Source organism: Vanessa tameamea, chromosome 11 (genome assembly GCF_037043105.1).
Source record: "Vanessa tameamea isolate UH-Manoa-2023 chromosome 11, ilVanTame1 primary haplotype, whole genome shotgun sequence".
Lineage (NCBI taxonomy): Eukaryota > Metazoa > Arthropoda > Insecta > Lepidoptera > Nymphalidae > Vanessa > Vanessa tameamea.
In genome coordinates, this window is record NC_087319.1 from 199,930 (window position 1) to 217,374 (window position 17,445).

General features: G+C 34.4%; 2 protein-coding genes across 2 annotated transcripts; one reads left to right on the forward strand and one right to left on the reverse strand.

Moving 5' to 3' along the window:
• Window positions 1-957: 957 nt before the first annotated feature.
• Window positions 958-9,297, reverse strand: LOC113400827 (organic cation transporter protein-like). Its single transcript, XM_026640498.2, has 7 exons — window positions 8,926-9,297; window positions 8,229-8,463; window positions 7,828-8,083; window positions 7,420-7,757; window positions 6,644-6,938; window positions 1,736-1,917; window positions 958-1,240 (listed from the first exon to the last, which is right to left on the reverse strand). Exons 1-7 carry the CDS (start codon window positions 9,162-9,164, stop codon window positions 1,073-1,075), a joined length of 1,713 nt encoding a protein of 570 aa, XP_026496283.2. The 5' UTR covers window positions 9,165-9,297; the 3' UTR covers window positions 958-1,072.
• A 989-nt stretch (window positions 9,298-10,286) lies between these two features.
• Window positions 10,287-17,326, forward strand: LOC113400803 (organic cation transporter protein-like). The gene is made up of 8 exons (XM_026640468.2): window positions 10,287-10,489; window positions 14,015-14,204; window positions 14,528-14,628; window positions 15,216-15,379; window positions 15,588-15,966; window positions 16,447-16,682; window positions 16,820-17,001; window positions 17,093-17,326. The coding sequence occupies exons 1-8, from the start codon at window positions 10,305-10,307 to the stop codon at window positions 17,228-17,230; spliced, it is 1,575 nt and encodes a 524-aa protein (XP_026496253.2). The 5' UTR covers window positions 10,287-10,304; the 3' UTR covers window positions 17,231-17,326.
• Window positions 17,327-17,445: the final 119 nt, after the last annotated feature.

Below are 17,445 nucleotides of genomic sequence, written 5' to 3' on the forward strand. Positions count from 1 at the left end.
AAATTCTGGGGTGGTAAATAAAATATTTATTAAGATACGTACACTACTTTTGCTGATTGATTGTATAGAGAATATGTCCACTGCCTTTATGGTAGGAATACAATCGAATCGCGTAAAATGAAATACGTGGATTTTAGCCAAGTTTTTTATTCGGTCGAATTTAAATATAGATTGGTGGCTCTGATTCTTGCATTTTATACGTCATAGGTGGACAGGCAAATAGGCCACCTGATGGTCAGTAGTCACCATCGCCCATAAACATTTGGTTTATTAGAAATATTAACTATTCTTTATAGCATCAATGCACCACCAGCTTTACGAGCTAAGTTGTTATGTTTCTTGTAAAATTTGAGTTAAAAATGAATTTTATCGATGCACAGGTAATATATATGTGGAATATCTATTTTTTTTAAGGACGATGGCCAACCTGAATAGTTGAAAGAGGCATTAAAGTCAGACCTTATCAAAAATCTCGAAAATCTAGATCAAAGTTTAGAATATACCCTTCTATCTGAAAAATCTTGACATTAGCTGAAACTGATGAGATATGGGTTCATTACTTTAAGTTAAACTTGAGTAAAATGATTAGGGCTACAGCAATTGGAACTGTAAATGGACTTTATTAATTGTTTTTCAAAGAACAGTACAGCAATCATCGGAGAACATTACGCTTCTATATTGAGAAGTCCGAAAGAACACGATAACCCGGATAAGAGACGAGACAAAATATGGTAAATGTTTGCCACTTTTGCAAGGCGTCGGATCACAATATTAAAGTTCCGATGATTGCTTTTCATAAATATCAAAATGGGTCGTGAGGTAATTAGCAACTCTGTGTAAGTGCTTACTTTTTATTTCATTTACAAGACACTTCGTGTTTATAAATAATTATTATCTATGTATATTATTATTTTTACAATGTTTGGCTTACATTCGTTCTTAATTATCATTACATATCTAAAATGATATCGCTTTAAAGTTCAACTTGAGTTTTTTTTACAAAACATAAGGCGTATGAACTACTTCTTATGAATGAATAAATAAATATATACAGATCCGTAGAACATTACAATCAGCTCGACTGTTCAAATTTGGAGTCTTTCTTTCCAAGTGCCTCAGCTTCAGCGAGCGTATCCGGCATTTTCGTACCCAAAGTTTCAGGTTGTGTAAGTACCAGCAGACCAGCGATTATACCCATACCGCCAAATAACATCGAGGGGATACCGTGCCAGTAAACCATCTAAAAATAATTTCAAATTTAAGATAAAAAAATTTATTGGATATTCTATTTAATTTCATTTTAATTTTTTAAGATGGTAGGGAGACGGGCGAGTGAGCCACCTAAGTGGTTATTACCGTCCATAGACATTGGTACTATTATAAATATTAACCATTTCTCACATCGCCAATGCGCCGCTAAGTTAATTAAGATTTTATGTCCCTAGTGCCTGTAGTTACATTGGCTTACTCGCCGGTCAAACCGAAACACGACGATACTAACTGTTGCTGTCAGAATGATTTGATTGAGTGGTACAATTGATGAGTGATTTATAAGGAGTAATGTAATTAAATTATTCAATTCTACTGAGTTTCTTTCCAAGCTTTTCTCAGGCCTAATAAATTGGGTAGCGCTCCTGTTTCTTGGCAATCATTAAGTAATTTTAATGCTTCTCTGATGAAAAAATGTTTGTGATTCAATCTCGAATGACTTATGAGTAACAAGTGGAACACTTACAAGAATAGGAGTTAGTGGTGCTGTGATGGATCCTATGCGACCGATCATTGACGAGAAAGCGAGCAGACTGTGACGGAACTCAGTGGGATACAGTTCGGAAGTGAACAAGTACACTGAAGTCATCACTACTGAGATCCCAAACTTACCCAACAAGAAGATTATTAAACGCAGAACGTATAAATCTGAAATAAAAGCTAACATTAGATATGTATAGAGAAATTGTTGGAACGTACCTCTGTATTAAAGAATTATAATAATTATTTTAACATTATTATATGTATGAATTAATATATGTATCAAGTTACCATCAGGTGACCTATATATTAAAAAAACATCTAAAGCACAAGCAATATTTGTGTTTGACGATACTCCGACGACCGGAAAGGTTTCATTTTCCGGTGGACGAAAATGAAAAACTGCAAAGTTAATTTTTCCTAACTTTCTAGAATTGGCCGTCCGACCAGATTATGTGCGTAGCGATTACGTGCACACACTTTTGCAAGATCTCTAAGTTTTAGTTGTCTAGTCACCCTTAATAATCGCTGCCGGAACATCGCCATAATCAGATAAAAAATACAATATAAAAAAAAGATACTAAGATTAGTAAGTTAATAGAACTATTATCTTACTAACTAAGATAATAAAATAGTAAGCAATTTATAAAGAATCACAAATCGACAAATCCTAGATATGTGATCCTTTGTTAATTTTTAAAGTTCATTATTGTTAAGGTTTATTTGATTTTTTGCTTCAGAGAAAATAATAATTATTTTCAGTTTTTTGGTCAATTAATTAGTATTTCTTAATTTGAAAACATATTGATGACATACGATAGCTGTATTGAAACATTTACGGTGTCCATCGGATTTGTTCTCGTGTTTTATGCATACTTTATCAGTTTTATTTTATATATAAGAAACAACCTTGTTTTTTGTAGCGTATTATGTAAGAAAAAAAAACAAAACTCAGTATTAAACATGAAATATCAGAAATGATATACAGTATTGACGATAATAATTATAAATTACGAGTATATAATTATATGAGACACGTATCAAATCGGCGTATACCGTCAGTCGGCTGTCAACATGTCATCAGTGAAATACGCTGTGTATTCTTACAGATTCACGTTGCTGTTTTGTTTTCTTTAAAAGTACCTGTCACCGGTCCATCTTCACTCGGGTACAATATCATCGTCATCCTCCTACCCTTATCCCAATTTTTATATGTTGGGTGCAGCATGTCTTCCTCCATACTTCTCTGTCTGACGTCATGATAGCCGGTTTCCACATAGCTACTCGGTTATCTTGAAAAGTGGCACCCACTTTCAAACTTCCTCTTTATGTACTCTTTCCTTACTCTATCTATCCACACACACCTCTTGACATTCTCATCTCCGCTACATGCAGTTGTCTTTCATCCATCCCTTTTGTGGCCCAACACTCTGATCCATAGAGGACAGCAGGTCTGACTGGTCCCCTTAATTTTAAGGGGAATACGGGAGTCATAAATTGTTCCTGTAACCTGTCGTAATCCTGTGCTTCACTGTTCGATCTATTTCGCCATCGCCTTTGATGAGTGAAACGAGAAACCAAAAGTCGGAGCAGACTGGAAAGGCTGCTCCATCAAGCGTTATGGTACTTCTCGCACAATTGGCCGAGTGCAAAGATGGCGTCCATTGTCCCTCGACCTGGCTTAAATCCAAACTTATTTTGGGTAATCTTATCTCTCTTCTCGTAATATTTTCTCTATGACCTTCTCCCATAATTTCATAGTATATGACATGAGCTTTATCCCTTTATAGCTGTTGCAATCCTGTACATCCCCTTTATTTTTGAAGATGGGCACCAGCGAACTACTGCACCATTCCTGTGGGACGGTTTCTTCATGCAACAACTTATTGAAGAATAAAGTAAACCACAAACTTCCGTCACTCTTTAACACCTTCCATACTTCAACTGGTATATCGCCTGGGCCCAAAGCCTTCTATTCCAGTAATTCTCTTCATTCATAATCTTTTCAAAATAAACCTTCCATCGCACTTTACTCACACTCTTTTCACATAAAACCTTAGCAGCCTCATCTTTCATACATTTGATATGTTTTATATCTCTCTATCGTCTTTCTCCAGTGTCCTCGGTAGTCCAGTGAGTTGAACAACTTCTCCTTTGCTTTGGCTCTGGTAACTGATACCGCTTTTTTTATCTCCTCTTCCATTCCTTGTAAACTTTCTTTTTTTCATCTTTCAGACTTGCATTCACCTTTTCTACAACCAGCCATTCGTTAAATGCCACTTTCTTCTCTTTCAGTACATTTTGCACTTCTTCATTTCACCTATAACCTATATATATAACCTATCAAACCTTTACCCTTCAACTCTCCAAACACATCTTTTGCGACCTTCCTTATGTACCTGGTCATCTTATACAAACGTTCAATCGACGGTTTCTCTTCCATCTCATTTACTTCTATAATTTTGTCCACTATTTGGTTCCTAAATGCATTAGCACATTCTTTAGTCTCTAACCCTCTGTTTATTGATAACCGCATTAAAATCCCTCGCGTGCTTTAAAAGATTTAAGCGTACAAACTGCGAGCGATTTTGTTTTATACTATGTAGATTTAGTATTTTGATTTTTTCAAAGATTCCGCTGATGTAGACATGTTACTAAGCTACCAATAATTAAGAAATTTACTCAATCATTTAAAATCTCTACGTACGAGTAAATAGTTACCTAATCCAAGTGTAAAACGGTACGTCAGTACGTTAAAGATAAGAAAGTAATTAGCCAGATATTATATTTATATATATATGTTAGTAGTAATGAAGAGCTGTATAATAGCTGTATAATGTTTGGTTATATACAATTACCAAATCGTATAGACAGTGTGATAAATTAATCACTTTATCCGGTTATTGTTTATAATAGCGATCAAAGTTAGTTAAAGTAATAAATACAAACTTGGATGGTGTCTGTTTCAGGACTCCTTTGAGCAACAAATGTATATTTTTTGACAACATTGGTCAATTATTAAAGCTCTTAAAAAAAGGCACGTCATATATTTAAAATGCCAAAAAATCATTATCAGTACACGTATAAGTTTGTTTTTCGGGTTGGTTCATAATATAAGCGTATTCAATTAAATATTTTAAACGAAAAAACCAACCAGAGGCCGAACATCATATGGTGTAATATAATATTAATATATAGACTAGTAATTAATAAAAATTACTTTCCATTTTAGACACTTATTTCTTAGAGAAATGAACTACGATAACCTGAGGTGAGGTTATCGTAATTCATGTCTATAAAACAATATTAAACGTAATTGCTAATATATATTTTTTTAAGAAGTAAGAACTACTAAAATGTCTTGCAATGTTTCTATTGGTCATCTCGGTTGTGTTTAAATATTTTATTATTAGCAAATACTCGTATTTATCTGAATTAATAAAAAATATAATTATTACTATTTACAATAACAACTTATTAATAAATTTATAGTTATGCAAAAAGCAAATCGTAGTGAAACTTTATAATCTTCACCTATTTTTATTACTTTACCCAAGTATTCCAAGATATATAAAATAACTAGTTAATGTGATTAATTCCGTGTCAATTATCACTTCGTGTAAAAGGAGTAGATATTATATATAATGGTTGGATAGTGTACATATTGTCCGGATTTATTACTTTGGCTGTAAGATATATATATAAATATATATATATTTTTATTTTTTTATAATGTCCGGGTAGACATATGACTCCACTCCACCTGATGAAAACATATTAAAACAACGACTAGCAAATGTCAATTCTTAGATTGTTATTCTCCTATTATATATATGTCAATCTGTGTGTTTAAATGTAACCCTAGCCTAGTGCACAAGTTTGTACGCATTACAAGTGCACACTTCAGAACTTGAAGTCTGAACCTCGGGCTTAAAAACTAACAACAAGACCAACAATACTATCAAAAATATTAAATACGCATATGATATTCGTTGTCATAAAATCATCTTCGCGTCGTATCGTATGAACATATTACTTAATAATACCACAATCGCTACATCAATTCTGTATCAATCAAAGTGTTTGCCACTTGAGAGTAACAAGTTCAATAAATCTTTAAGTGATGCACTCCTTCTGGTTTGTCAAATGACCTCGAATCGAATAACCAAACTCCTATACTATAATCATATGCATAGATTCGTCTCTGATCTGACGTATGTTATTGCAGAAATAGAAAATATTGCTGTTACTTGGTGTCAGAGCTTTGTGCAGACTAATCTAGATAAATCAGTCTAATTACCGGCACTAGGTACGTAAAATCATAAATCCCGTATTTGACAGCGCTTGACGCATTTGGTACGGTCTAGGATAATCACTTACTATCACGTGACCATCAATGAAGAGGACAAGGCGAGGCCAGGTGACAAGGCAAAATAAAAGGTATGATAACTAAATGCAAGTAACTAATTACGCTGAAACAATGCGAGACGTAAAGTTCACACTAAAGAACACTCGGTACGATGTGACGACATTGAAACACTTGGCCTCAGTTTAATACAAAACACAAGAAATACTTAACTCGTTTCGGCAACTTAGTAGTGTGTGTAAATACGTAAAAAATCAAAAGATAAAGTAAGATTAATTGATACGTTTTTATTGATGTTAAACAAATTTTTAATTCGAGATAAATTTGAAAGCTTATTTAAGCCTTTTATGACATAACTTGAATAATACCGATATTGTTTTCTGTTAGCAGACATCAAACAACATTCCAGCAATGCTCGTATTGTAAATATCAATAACCATAAAATACCTAAGGTTTTTATTTATTATATTAATTATATTCATAAATAACGCAATAATAACAAAATACAAATTATTACTATTTACTAACCGTTAGGAATAAAGACGAAGACTATGTTGCATGCAGCGCTGAAGAAAAATCCTATCGAGAGAGTGGCCTTTCTACCGATTCTGTCAAGTACGAGAACTGCGGTATAAAAGCCGGGAATTTCAATAGCACACGTCAGAATATAATTCAAGTGCATTGTGTCAGAGAGACCAGTCGAGTTGATGGACAGGCCGTAGTAGACGAAGGTAGTGGTGATCCACCAGATCGGAGTGGTGCAGACTCGTCGAAGTAAAGTTGGAGAACTCACTACATTCCGAATCAATCCTGGCTTTTCAACCTAAAACGACATAAAACCTTGATTGCAATTTTCGTTAGAGTCATTCAGTCACATTAAACATATCGTATTTAAAAAAAAAAATTAGAAATCATATATTATGATATCAAAATAAATATCATAATTATTTACATCATGGACGTAAGTTATCTTTAATTGATTCAATTACTTTTAAGTAATAATATTGGCAGCAGCATTTCGTTTCATACAAGAACAGAATCAGCGACAAGCTTCTTTGTAATAATTCATTTCACCTTCTTATTAATATTGCCACAACGAAAAATTGTACATCAACACATAATTTCTTTCACATCAACTTTTTTTTTTTTATCAATCTACTAATCTTAATAGTTAATATGCGGGTTTATTGCATTTGTCCCCTACTGATTGATCATCGTTTTATTAGTGTTTTGTTGTACTGTTTTATAGAGATAAAAAAATTCATAAAGCATATTACAATATATTATAGTTCTTAATCACTTACATCAGATACTTCTGCAGCTGGAACGGATGGTTGCGATGTGTTCATCAACGCTTCCAAACTTTTTTCACTGATATGCGTCTTGTTTACCCTAGCAACGGTCTCCAGTACGTTCTTCGCTTCAGAGAATTTCTTCTTAGAAAGGAGCCATCTTACACTTTCTGACAGAATCCAGTAATAGATAAAAATAAGTAAACAGGGAATGTGAAGAGCCATTATCATGTACCGCCAGGGTTGAATCAACCAAGCCACCGAGCCGAGTATAACTTGTCCGACCGCAAACATCGATGAACACGTCGCGCTTGTGATTACACGATATTTCGGGCCAACGAGTTCAGCAGCTAAAACGAGTATAAAAAATAACTTAATGATGTTGAAAAAAACGTTTTAAAATGTTACAATCATACTTACCAAAAATATAAGCAGAACTGAATGTTCCCGCTCCGAGTGTAGTTTGTACGATTTGAAGAATCATGTACATGGTGTAATTGACGGAGAAGGCGCGGATGAGGCCGATGACACCCAAGTTAAGGACGCTAATTATCAGAGCCCACTTGCGACCGAAGCGATCGGAAATGTAACCAGTGATCGGCAGCACTAGTAATGTTCCTATGCTGTTAAGAGTACCAGCTAACGCACGGAGCCAGTCCTGACATCCGAGATCAAACTGAAAGACAATTTTATATTAACAGTAGATTATTTGTAAATTTGAAATATACGATAAGATGTATATGATTCGATCACATTATTTTTGGAAAATCAAAAGAAATGGTTATTTTTTTTTTTTATAAAAAAAGCTCATATTCGCCCACCTCGTATACGACGGAGTTATCTCTTGAGTACACGTAACCATCACACTCAACCGTCTCCAAGTTGTTGAAGAGATCAGCAGGACAATAATCCAGAGTGCCGTTTGTGCCGAGACCTCGGGGAACGTATCTCTGACAGCTCGAAAATCCTGAACTTGTCTCCGGCACAGCGTTTAATATCCACTCAGGATCATATTCGTGCGATTTTCCATCCTCTCCACATTCCGGTATACGACATCTAAAATTTGTTTATAGTAAAATTAGTGTTACTGCAGACCACACAATTATAATAAAAAACTATGTTTTAAAATGCTATATTTTTTTTGCTGAAAAAAGGTTGTCATGATTTTTATCAAGAGTGCAAGATGTATGTGTAGATTAAATCTACTAAAATCGAAAAGGTATACAAAAACTAAAGGACTTTATCGTTCCTCTTTTATTTTGTTACTTTCATTGAATTTTTTTGGAAAAAAAGATATATGTATTATTACTGAATATGTTGTTATAAATATTCATACATTTCCATTAAACATAATGCGCAGACCGCAATTAAAATAAGGACAAGGGATGGGAATTGTGATGATTACAGATTACTATTTGAAACAGGTATCTTGAATAGTGAAATTGCTTGAAGTAAAATAAAAAAAATGTTTTTGTTGGAATAGTAGAAACAATCAATTCAAAAATATTTAGTTGTTACCTGTGTGGGACAGCTGCCGCAGAAAAAACGAATTCACTCATAAACGCCGACATAATGATAGGTATTGCGACGAGGGCGATGTTCCTCAACTGGAACCATCCGAACTGTCCCAACTCCTTAACCAGGACATCATCGAGATCTAAGGGTTTTTCGAATACGCTTGCTTTCCTGCTGTTGGCCATACTCTGCTTTCTACTCGGAGGGGCATTGCCTCCATTTTGTTTAGTATCATCAGACATTTTACTCCACTTGTCTTAGTCAGTAAGAGAACGGAGCGCTATGTAACGCGAGCCCTAAAGGAATGACTTTGTGCCGCACATATTCATCAAAACTTCGATGATGCAAAGGCTTTTTATCGATTTTTATCAAATTGGTGGTTATCAATAGTTTATTAACGGGGTGTATATCCCAATAAATTTACAGCCGTCAAATCAAATAATCCAATACATTGCGTCTTATAGTAAATACTAAATGATAAACGCTAATAGAGATAATAATAAATTCAATACTTCGGCAAATAAAATCTATTAATGCCCACCTCTTTGAGTCGGCAATAGTTTTGTTTATTGTAGGTAGATTCGAGAAGTGATTTACGGAAAAAATGCTTTGTAATATAGGAAACATCATTAAGACATATCATTATAAAATTAAATTCATAAAACATTTTATTTATTTTATCGAGAAAGGAAATCTAGCATCTTAGAAGATATAAGTAAATCTTCAGCTAAAATGACCGCTTTCAAATTTGGTTACGCATCTGATTTCCATATAACTTATTTGAGTTTTGGAATGAGAAGGAACGGGGCATAAACATAAAATCATCTCCGCCACACTCATTTATACTTATAGAATATTTATTTTTGACTCATTTCGTCCAAGGAGTTGAAGAAGTATATCACGAAGCCTTGCTTGTTACAGATCATATTTTGCTACAGGTATATTTAACCACCAAGTTGCGCTGGAGTAGCGCGATGGAAAAAAACTTTCCTTAGGAGGAAAGGAGAAGTAATGTCACGTTTATTGTGTATGGATTGTTATCGTACATGATTTAATTTTGTTACTAAAATCATATTTTTTATTATTTTCGAAGGGAAACTATTAGATATTATAAATGAATATTGAACTCGGCTAAATAATGAAGCGATGATTTACAGTAATGATAGAAAATCGTATGTTGTTAACCCAATAACAATGCTATTGTGTAAGGCGAATACAATGGATATATGATTTCCCCGTGACCATAATATACACCGCGGACGACTTACGAACATTAGCTTAAAGTGTAACTACGGTAGGTTTACTACAGAAGTAATATTTGTACAATTTACTGTATTTACTTATTTTTCATATGTTATAAAAGTTAATTAGACGTGCTCGCAATGATAATGGAAATGAAAAAATCTGATGATGTGGTGAAAGTATCCATCGGGGAGAGCTTATCGGAGCTGGTGAGCGGTTTCGGGAGATACCAAGTGTGGCAGTGTCTACTCGCTCTGCTTCCAGTAATATGCACGGCGATGAGCAACACTAACTTTGTTTTCGCAGCAGCGGCTATCAACTACAGGTGCAGTAGTGGTATTTTTGTCCTTTTATAACTGTTACGGTATCCTATTTATGAAAGTTTGTTTAATAAGAAAACGTCAATTATAATTCACTTGCCTTTATTGTATTTATTTAATTACTGAGATAGTTACACCAGCAACTTATCACTAAACACTAATACAGTTAACAACAAATATAGCTCTAATATAATCATACGAGGTGAATACGTCTTTAAAGTGTAAACAACATTGACCTAAAAATGTAAACCAAACTACCACGCAACATAAAAAAACCTAATTAAATTTAAAAATAAGGGAAATAACAACGACACAAGGATAAAATATGTTATTAATTAAATATACAATTAGAAAATCTAATAATGTTTAATATATTCTTATAAGCTATGAGATCGATCGAATTAGATCTTTGGAAATTTTAGTATAATATTTATTGTACAAAGTAGATTAAAGTAACCGCTTTTAAATGTTCCACTGCTGGCTTGAGGACTTCTCTCCCTATTCATTGTGATATTATGAAATATAATATTAATTCGTAATATGATGATCTGAAGATCTTTATCTTCTATTTTTGTCCTCCCTATAATTCCTTACACTGTCGGACAAATGTTTTTGTTTTCTTTGGTCTTAGAGCTACATACATATCCAACATTAATCTTCTGATATGTCGTCTCAGCCCTACGCATGACATGACGACTGACCAACGTTGATAATCCGTTTCCTTTCAAATTGTCTGTCACGAAAGTTTTTATTCTTATTAAATTTTATTCTTTCGCACTCTCTTCATTTTTAGTCACTCTACAATTCGATCTCAATAATGCGATCTTTTAGTGATATTCGACAAAAAATCGATCGTCCTAAGTAGCTTCAATTACATAAAGGAATACGATTTAATGTTGAAATTTATAAGAATTATACCGAAACAAACATAATAACCCATAAGGCAAAACTATCATTAAGTTTGAAAAAAATGGCCTGCGCTACACTTTGCTTGAAAAGCGAATAGGAATGAGAAACCAATAAAAAATGTCAGGTGACGAACAGGAAGTGTCAGTAAAAAATATATCTTATAATATAATTCTGCTGATGTGTTAACAATACAACGAGTGAGGTCAATTTAGAATAAACTGTTAATAAAATATATCTTTACGATATCAGTCGATAACTTTTTATCAAGCGAACACGAAACGGTTAAAGTTCCTGTTACGACGCTAATAAATGTAAGCAATTCGTGTTCAAAATCAGACGTATAAGTTTCGTCATATTCATTTCTAGTGCGCTTTTTTGCATCAGAAATTTTGCGATACCCTATTAAGCGGCATCATAATCGTGCCGTTATCTGATAAAATATTTCAGAAAAACTGAAATTGCATTTAAATAGACAGCAATACAGTACTTACGTACCAGCCAGTCACAGTAAGCAATCGTTTTAACGCATCTTTTCCGGCAATCCTACGTTAGGCGCCGTCTCGAACTCCTGGAAGATTACTTTGGTGCACCCGGTACCTAAAAAAGGCCATCTCTAACATCCCCCAATTATATGCCTATAGCCATCAACTCCTTTTTCTCTAAGATAATGGAATCCATTATTAACTGCCAGTTGCTACGGTACTCAGAGGAGCACAAGAAGCTCATCACCAGCCTTTCGGCAGATCGGAACATCAAGGATGACGAAAGCAGAGTATGATCAACGGTACCTGACCTAAAATTCGTCACTGCTGCAGACAATAGTACCGTAGACACCTTATACACTAGCCGTGCTAATATTTATCAGGAACAATTCGACGAAAATTGAAACCATCCCTTTAAGCCAAAATGACATCATAAAAGCTTAGTGTGCTCAGCAAGATAAGAAAGTACTTCACATCGGCCCATCGCTTAAAACTATACAAGGCGCAAATTCGGCCTCACGTGGAGTACTACTCGCACCTCCGGGTACACAAGTACGCGCACTTCTCAGTACCAGCTTCTTCCATTTGACCGTATTCATCGAAGAGCGACTCGAATTAACGACGATCACAAGTATTCCGACTCGTGATTTACAGATACTGTTATATAATTTACAAGCTCACCAGACAGACGTTGTCCTGCCTTTGCTATGAATATTCAATTCGAATTGGAATAATTCATAAAAAATATATTTATTTCAATAACGTTTCGTTTATTATTATAATGCCTTATAATACACAACTAGATTGTATTATTAATTTATCACTAACTCCAAAGTTTACAAAATTTCAGCTCAATGGGTTAGATGGAACCGCTACCAAATTCGTCTTATCCAGGAAAGATAGACGGTAGGGAATAGATACAAAGAATTCGTGAGAACTTCAAGATGTTTTATTAACAACAACAAGGGTTTTTCTTGCCTTAAATAATCAAAAAAAGTTTTAAAAAATCTCATGTATTTTTCAGTAATGTATCTCACGTGTGCAAACGATAAATCATATGTGGTACTGTCCATTCTTTGCAATAAATATTTTAAATAATCTTATCGATCAATAAATAATGAATTAACAATCATGACTTTGAAGGACAGCAGATAAAACGTATATTACGTTTCGATTTATTCGATATGAAAATTTCAATGTCGTCCAAGCAAGCAATCATTTGTAAATATAATCCGAACAAATCATAAATGTTACATGAGAGCCAAGTTCAATATTATGATATACGCCTTGGTTGTTGACTTTAACGACAAAAGAAGTAAGATCTAAATGGGTGCCAAGTTTAATGTAATTTATATTACCGATCTGCATGTCAAATTTAAACTTTCTAGGTCACCTGGAACTGAGTTAGAGTTTTGATCTATATCTATAGGTCAGTCAGTGAGAAAAATGACGATTTCTGGACGTTAATATCTAAATTACCGTTGAAGATGTGTTAATAAAATTTGAAGCACATATGTATCTCGCGAGTCTCAATATATGAGACAAATTTGACACGTTTATGTGAAATATTTTTTGAGTTATGAGGGGGTCAAAAGTGGCTCCAAATGGTTCGTGTAATATTACACACGGTACTGCTCGCCAGTTCTTTTACTTGAACTTGGCTTGACACGCCACCGCGTGGCTAGAACTATAAAACATTAAAGCAAATTGAAGAAGATGTAAGAAATATTTCAGTTTTATGGGAATTAACCTACACGCCGGCTCACTTGCTGTACTTTTTTTTCCTCAGATTTCTGGAAAACAGTTCCCTCATACATTAACAAACTGTACATACTTTGATGAACCGAGCTAATAAGAATTTCGATATAATTATATGTTTTGCTCAGGTTTCATAACGTAAAATACGACTTCTTTGTCTGTTCAATTGCTATGATTCAATGTTCAATGTTAAAAGTAGCTTCTGTAGTCATCAAATCAAATCAAATCAAATCTTTCATCGGCAGTGAGGCGCGTGTTGGAATGAGCTCTAAACTTTGTCCTTAACAAAAAAGTCCTCAGCACTTGGATATTTAAGAGCGGTTACTATTATGATATTATTTGCCCTATTTATCGGAGTAGTTTAAAAAAATAATATTACAGATGTGCAGCACCAGAATGCGAAGCGCCCAATGCTACATCAGCTCTCCCTAGCTGGTGGCCCCCTAGTATAACGGATGATCGCTGCTCGCGACCTGTTTATAATAATAACAGTTGTGACATTAACGATTTTGATAATTTTAAAGAATGTGATGAATGGATATATGAAACAAAAGATTCTGTCGTTGCTGAGGTAAATATTTAAACTAAATTATGTTTATGTCATAATTTTTTTTATTTCCCAGAAAATACGGATTTTCTCAGTTGGCCAGATATTTATTTATTAAGGACCATCAGCAGTCACAACACTTACACGCGTAATAATAATAAAACATATTTAGACTTAAAATAGACTGTGACGGTCACAACATACATATTAAGGTACGATATATGATATATGATCAGACAGTGCTGATTTATTTGAAGTTTAAACGCTTTTTAATCGAAATTGTCTTAAGTTATTCTCATTTATGTTTTCCTTCTACACACCACTTGTTTTTTTTACTAATATTTCAGTTCGGCCTGGCCTGTCAGGAGTGGAAACGAACTCTGGTGGGAACTATTCATAATTTAGGAGTTCTAATATCCATGCCTCTAATGGGATTTGTATCAGACAGGTGATTTATATATGCCACATGAATAAATTTACTACAATACCACTTTTGATTTTCAAACAATTTTCACACATATATTAATGAATTAATTTATAATTAATTAGTGTAATTTAATAAAATTAATTTCTAAAATTATAAAAGAAAGAGTTATGTCATGATCAGTTTCGATCTCTGCGGACATTTTCAATAGAAAATAACCAACCGCTCAGGAAATACATATTACACAAGCGGGCGCGCGAACAAAGATGAACTCCCTACTCTCTGATCCGATAGCATAGCAATCCGACACGACTAAAGGACTTTAGGCGCAGGACATCTTTTGCGACGCACGGGATTGTAGGCACTGTTAACTTCGGGCCTTTACTAAGAATTACTTGACAGAAGAAAAAAAAGAAAAACCCTTTTCTTTTTTTAATTCGCTCGAACTGGGGTATATACGCAATACATGGGGTATGTAGCAATTCAAGCCAACGTCACCAATAAGACAATCTAAACGAAACAGTTCTATTCTATATCATAGGTGAGGTGAGTACTTACTACGGTATTCATATTTTCTGTCTGCCTCAATCTCAAATATCTATTTTATACAGGATAGGCCGTCGTTCAGCGATTATTATAAGTGGGTTGAGTCTAGGAGTGGGAGCCTTTAAGGTTTTGTCAGGAGGAGGACCGAATGGCTACATCACATATGTCTGTATTGAGTTTATCGAAGCGCTCCTCGTGACTGGCACGTATACTACTTGCTTTGTGCTTAGTAAGTCTGCTTTCTGATTTTTTTAGTCATCAACAAATACGAAGCAAGTAAATACGAATATAGTAAAACATTTTAATAAAAAAGTTACATAATACTCATTAACAAAAATTATTATTTCTACGTTATGATTTTCCAAAAACAGTATTATTTATGCTCTTGAGAAGAGAAGCAGAAATAATGAGTATAATGTTTTTGATGTTCGTTTTAGTCGTTGAGCTTATTGGAAGTGACAAGAGGATCATTGGAGCTGCTGCTGTGGGAATATCAGTGGCCGTCGGAGAACTAATATTAGACCTTATCGTGTGGTATATCCCATACTGGAGGAATTTTCTTCTGATCATTTACTGTCCCGTTCCGATATTTCTACTATATACCTATCTTCTAGAAGAAAGCATGCGCTGGTTGATAACGAATGGAAGAAACGATGAGGCATTAATTTTACTGCAAAAGATAGCCCATTGCAACCGGTTCGCGATGTCTGAGAAAACTATCGATGAAATCAACAAAGACTCGAAGGAGAAAGACGCTTTACATGAAGAGAAATTTAATATAAAACTACTTTTCTCATCGAAAGCTTTATTAAAAAGGTACATATACTAATAATAATACACATGTAATTAATTTCTTTTCACATTCAGTAGTGCTTACCGTTAGCAAATTCAAGGGGAGATGTTTATTTTTTGTTGTAGTAGTACGTGGGTTGAAAATAGTAGTTAATATTTTCTATTTTTTTTACGCCCTGACCGATTTTTTGGCACGGCACAAATATACCAGCAATCAGCGCCAGATATTGTTGTAGTAAACTACTGAGAGTGCAGACAGAGCTTTATTATATACTAGCATTTATAAGCTTTGTACACAATACCTACCATTACAGTCCGCGTGATACATAACATTGATAGTCAGATATTTCTAAAAATACTTTTTTATCTACTTTCCATCACGATTTCCTCAGCGATTCGACTTGATTTTTCGATTCATACCGAGTGTATTTTCTTTGTTTTTTTTTAAATTTGTATAAGGGATTTATATAAATATAAAAAAACCTTTTTAATGTATATTTTAAGAGTCATCGTGTGTTCGTGGTGGTGGTTCACCGCTGCGTTCGTGTACTACGGACTGATGATAAATTCCGTTGCTCTTCCTGGAAACAAGAACACCAATTTCGCCCTCTCATCTCTCGCTACCATACCCGGTGATATAATAGCAGTGATAACTCTTGACAGGCTCGGCAGGAAAAAGACGTTGCTCGGAGGGTTTTTATTTTGTGGACTCTGTTGTGTAACTAATGGATTTATACAAGGTAAAGGGGGCTCAGAAAATATATGTGACATACTATTCATTTGATTATTTTTGGAAAATAGACTAAAAGGCTTTTACATCTATTTTTTTTGCTATATCAAATTGAATTACTTAGACTTGATTTATATTATGTTTTAGAGTACAAAATCGCATCGACTGCAATATTTCTGATTGGCAAAATGTCTATATCGGCGTGTTTCAATGCGGTATATGTGTACACATCGGAACTTGTGCCAACATCCGCACGAGGTTCTTTAGTGGGCACGTGTTCCATGCTTGCTCGCGTGGGTTCAGTGCTGGCCCCGCTTACGCCTCTTTTGGTATATTTTTTTTCTAATAAATATCAATAAAAGAGGTAAGACAGAACCTTCTATCAGCTCGATATCAGCACATTAATTTTCTTGTTGACAGAGACAATGGTGGCATTCATTACCGACATTAATATTCGGCTGCGCGTCACTGTCCGCTGCAGTTCTGACACTAGCCACTCCAGAGACGCTTCGACGACCTCTACCTGATACTGTGGCAGAAGCGACAGCTCTGTCTTAGATCAAAAAGATCCAAGATAGATCATACTTTAAAACATATTATTTGGAATAAAAGTCTTTTCAGCAGCTTGGACTGGTCTCTGATGACGTTTATTAATTGAAATAATTTAATTTAGTGTATTTATTTGTCTTATATCTAAAGAAGTCTCTTCAGGTACGACACAATACCAAAAATGTTTTAAAAATAATATGGGTTCGGGTTCTGTAGTAAAGGTA

Excerpts from the sequence above, each read along its gene's own strand:
- LOC113400827 (XM_026640498.2), bottom strand. The coding sequence starts at position 9,164 with ATGTCTGATGATACTAAACAAAATGGAGGCAATGCCCCTCCGAGTAGA. Across the intron at positions 8,084-8,228 it reads ATAACTCCGTCGTATACGAG|TTTGATCTCGGATGTCAGGA; the intron begins GTGGGCGAATAT and ends ATTGTCTTTCAG. Across the intron at positions 1,241-1,735 it reads CACCACTAACTCCTATTCTT|ATGGTTTACTGGCACGGTAT; the intron begins GTAAGTGTTCCA and ends AATTATTTTTAG.
- LOC113400803 (XM_026640468.2), top strand. The coding sequence starts at position 10,305 with ATGATAATGGAAATGAAAAAATCTGATGATGTGGTGAAAGTATCCATC. Across the intron at positions 14,629-15,215 it reads ATGGGATTTGTATCAGACAG|GATAGGCCGTCGTTCAGCGA; the intron begins GTGATTTATATA and ends TATTTTATACAG. Across the intron at positions 15,380-15,587 it reads TACTACTTGCTTTGTGCTTA|TCGTTGAGCTTATTGGAAGT; the intron begins GTAAGTCTGCTT and ends TGTTCGTTTTAG.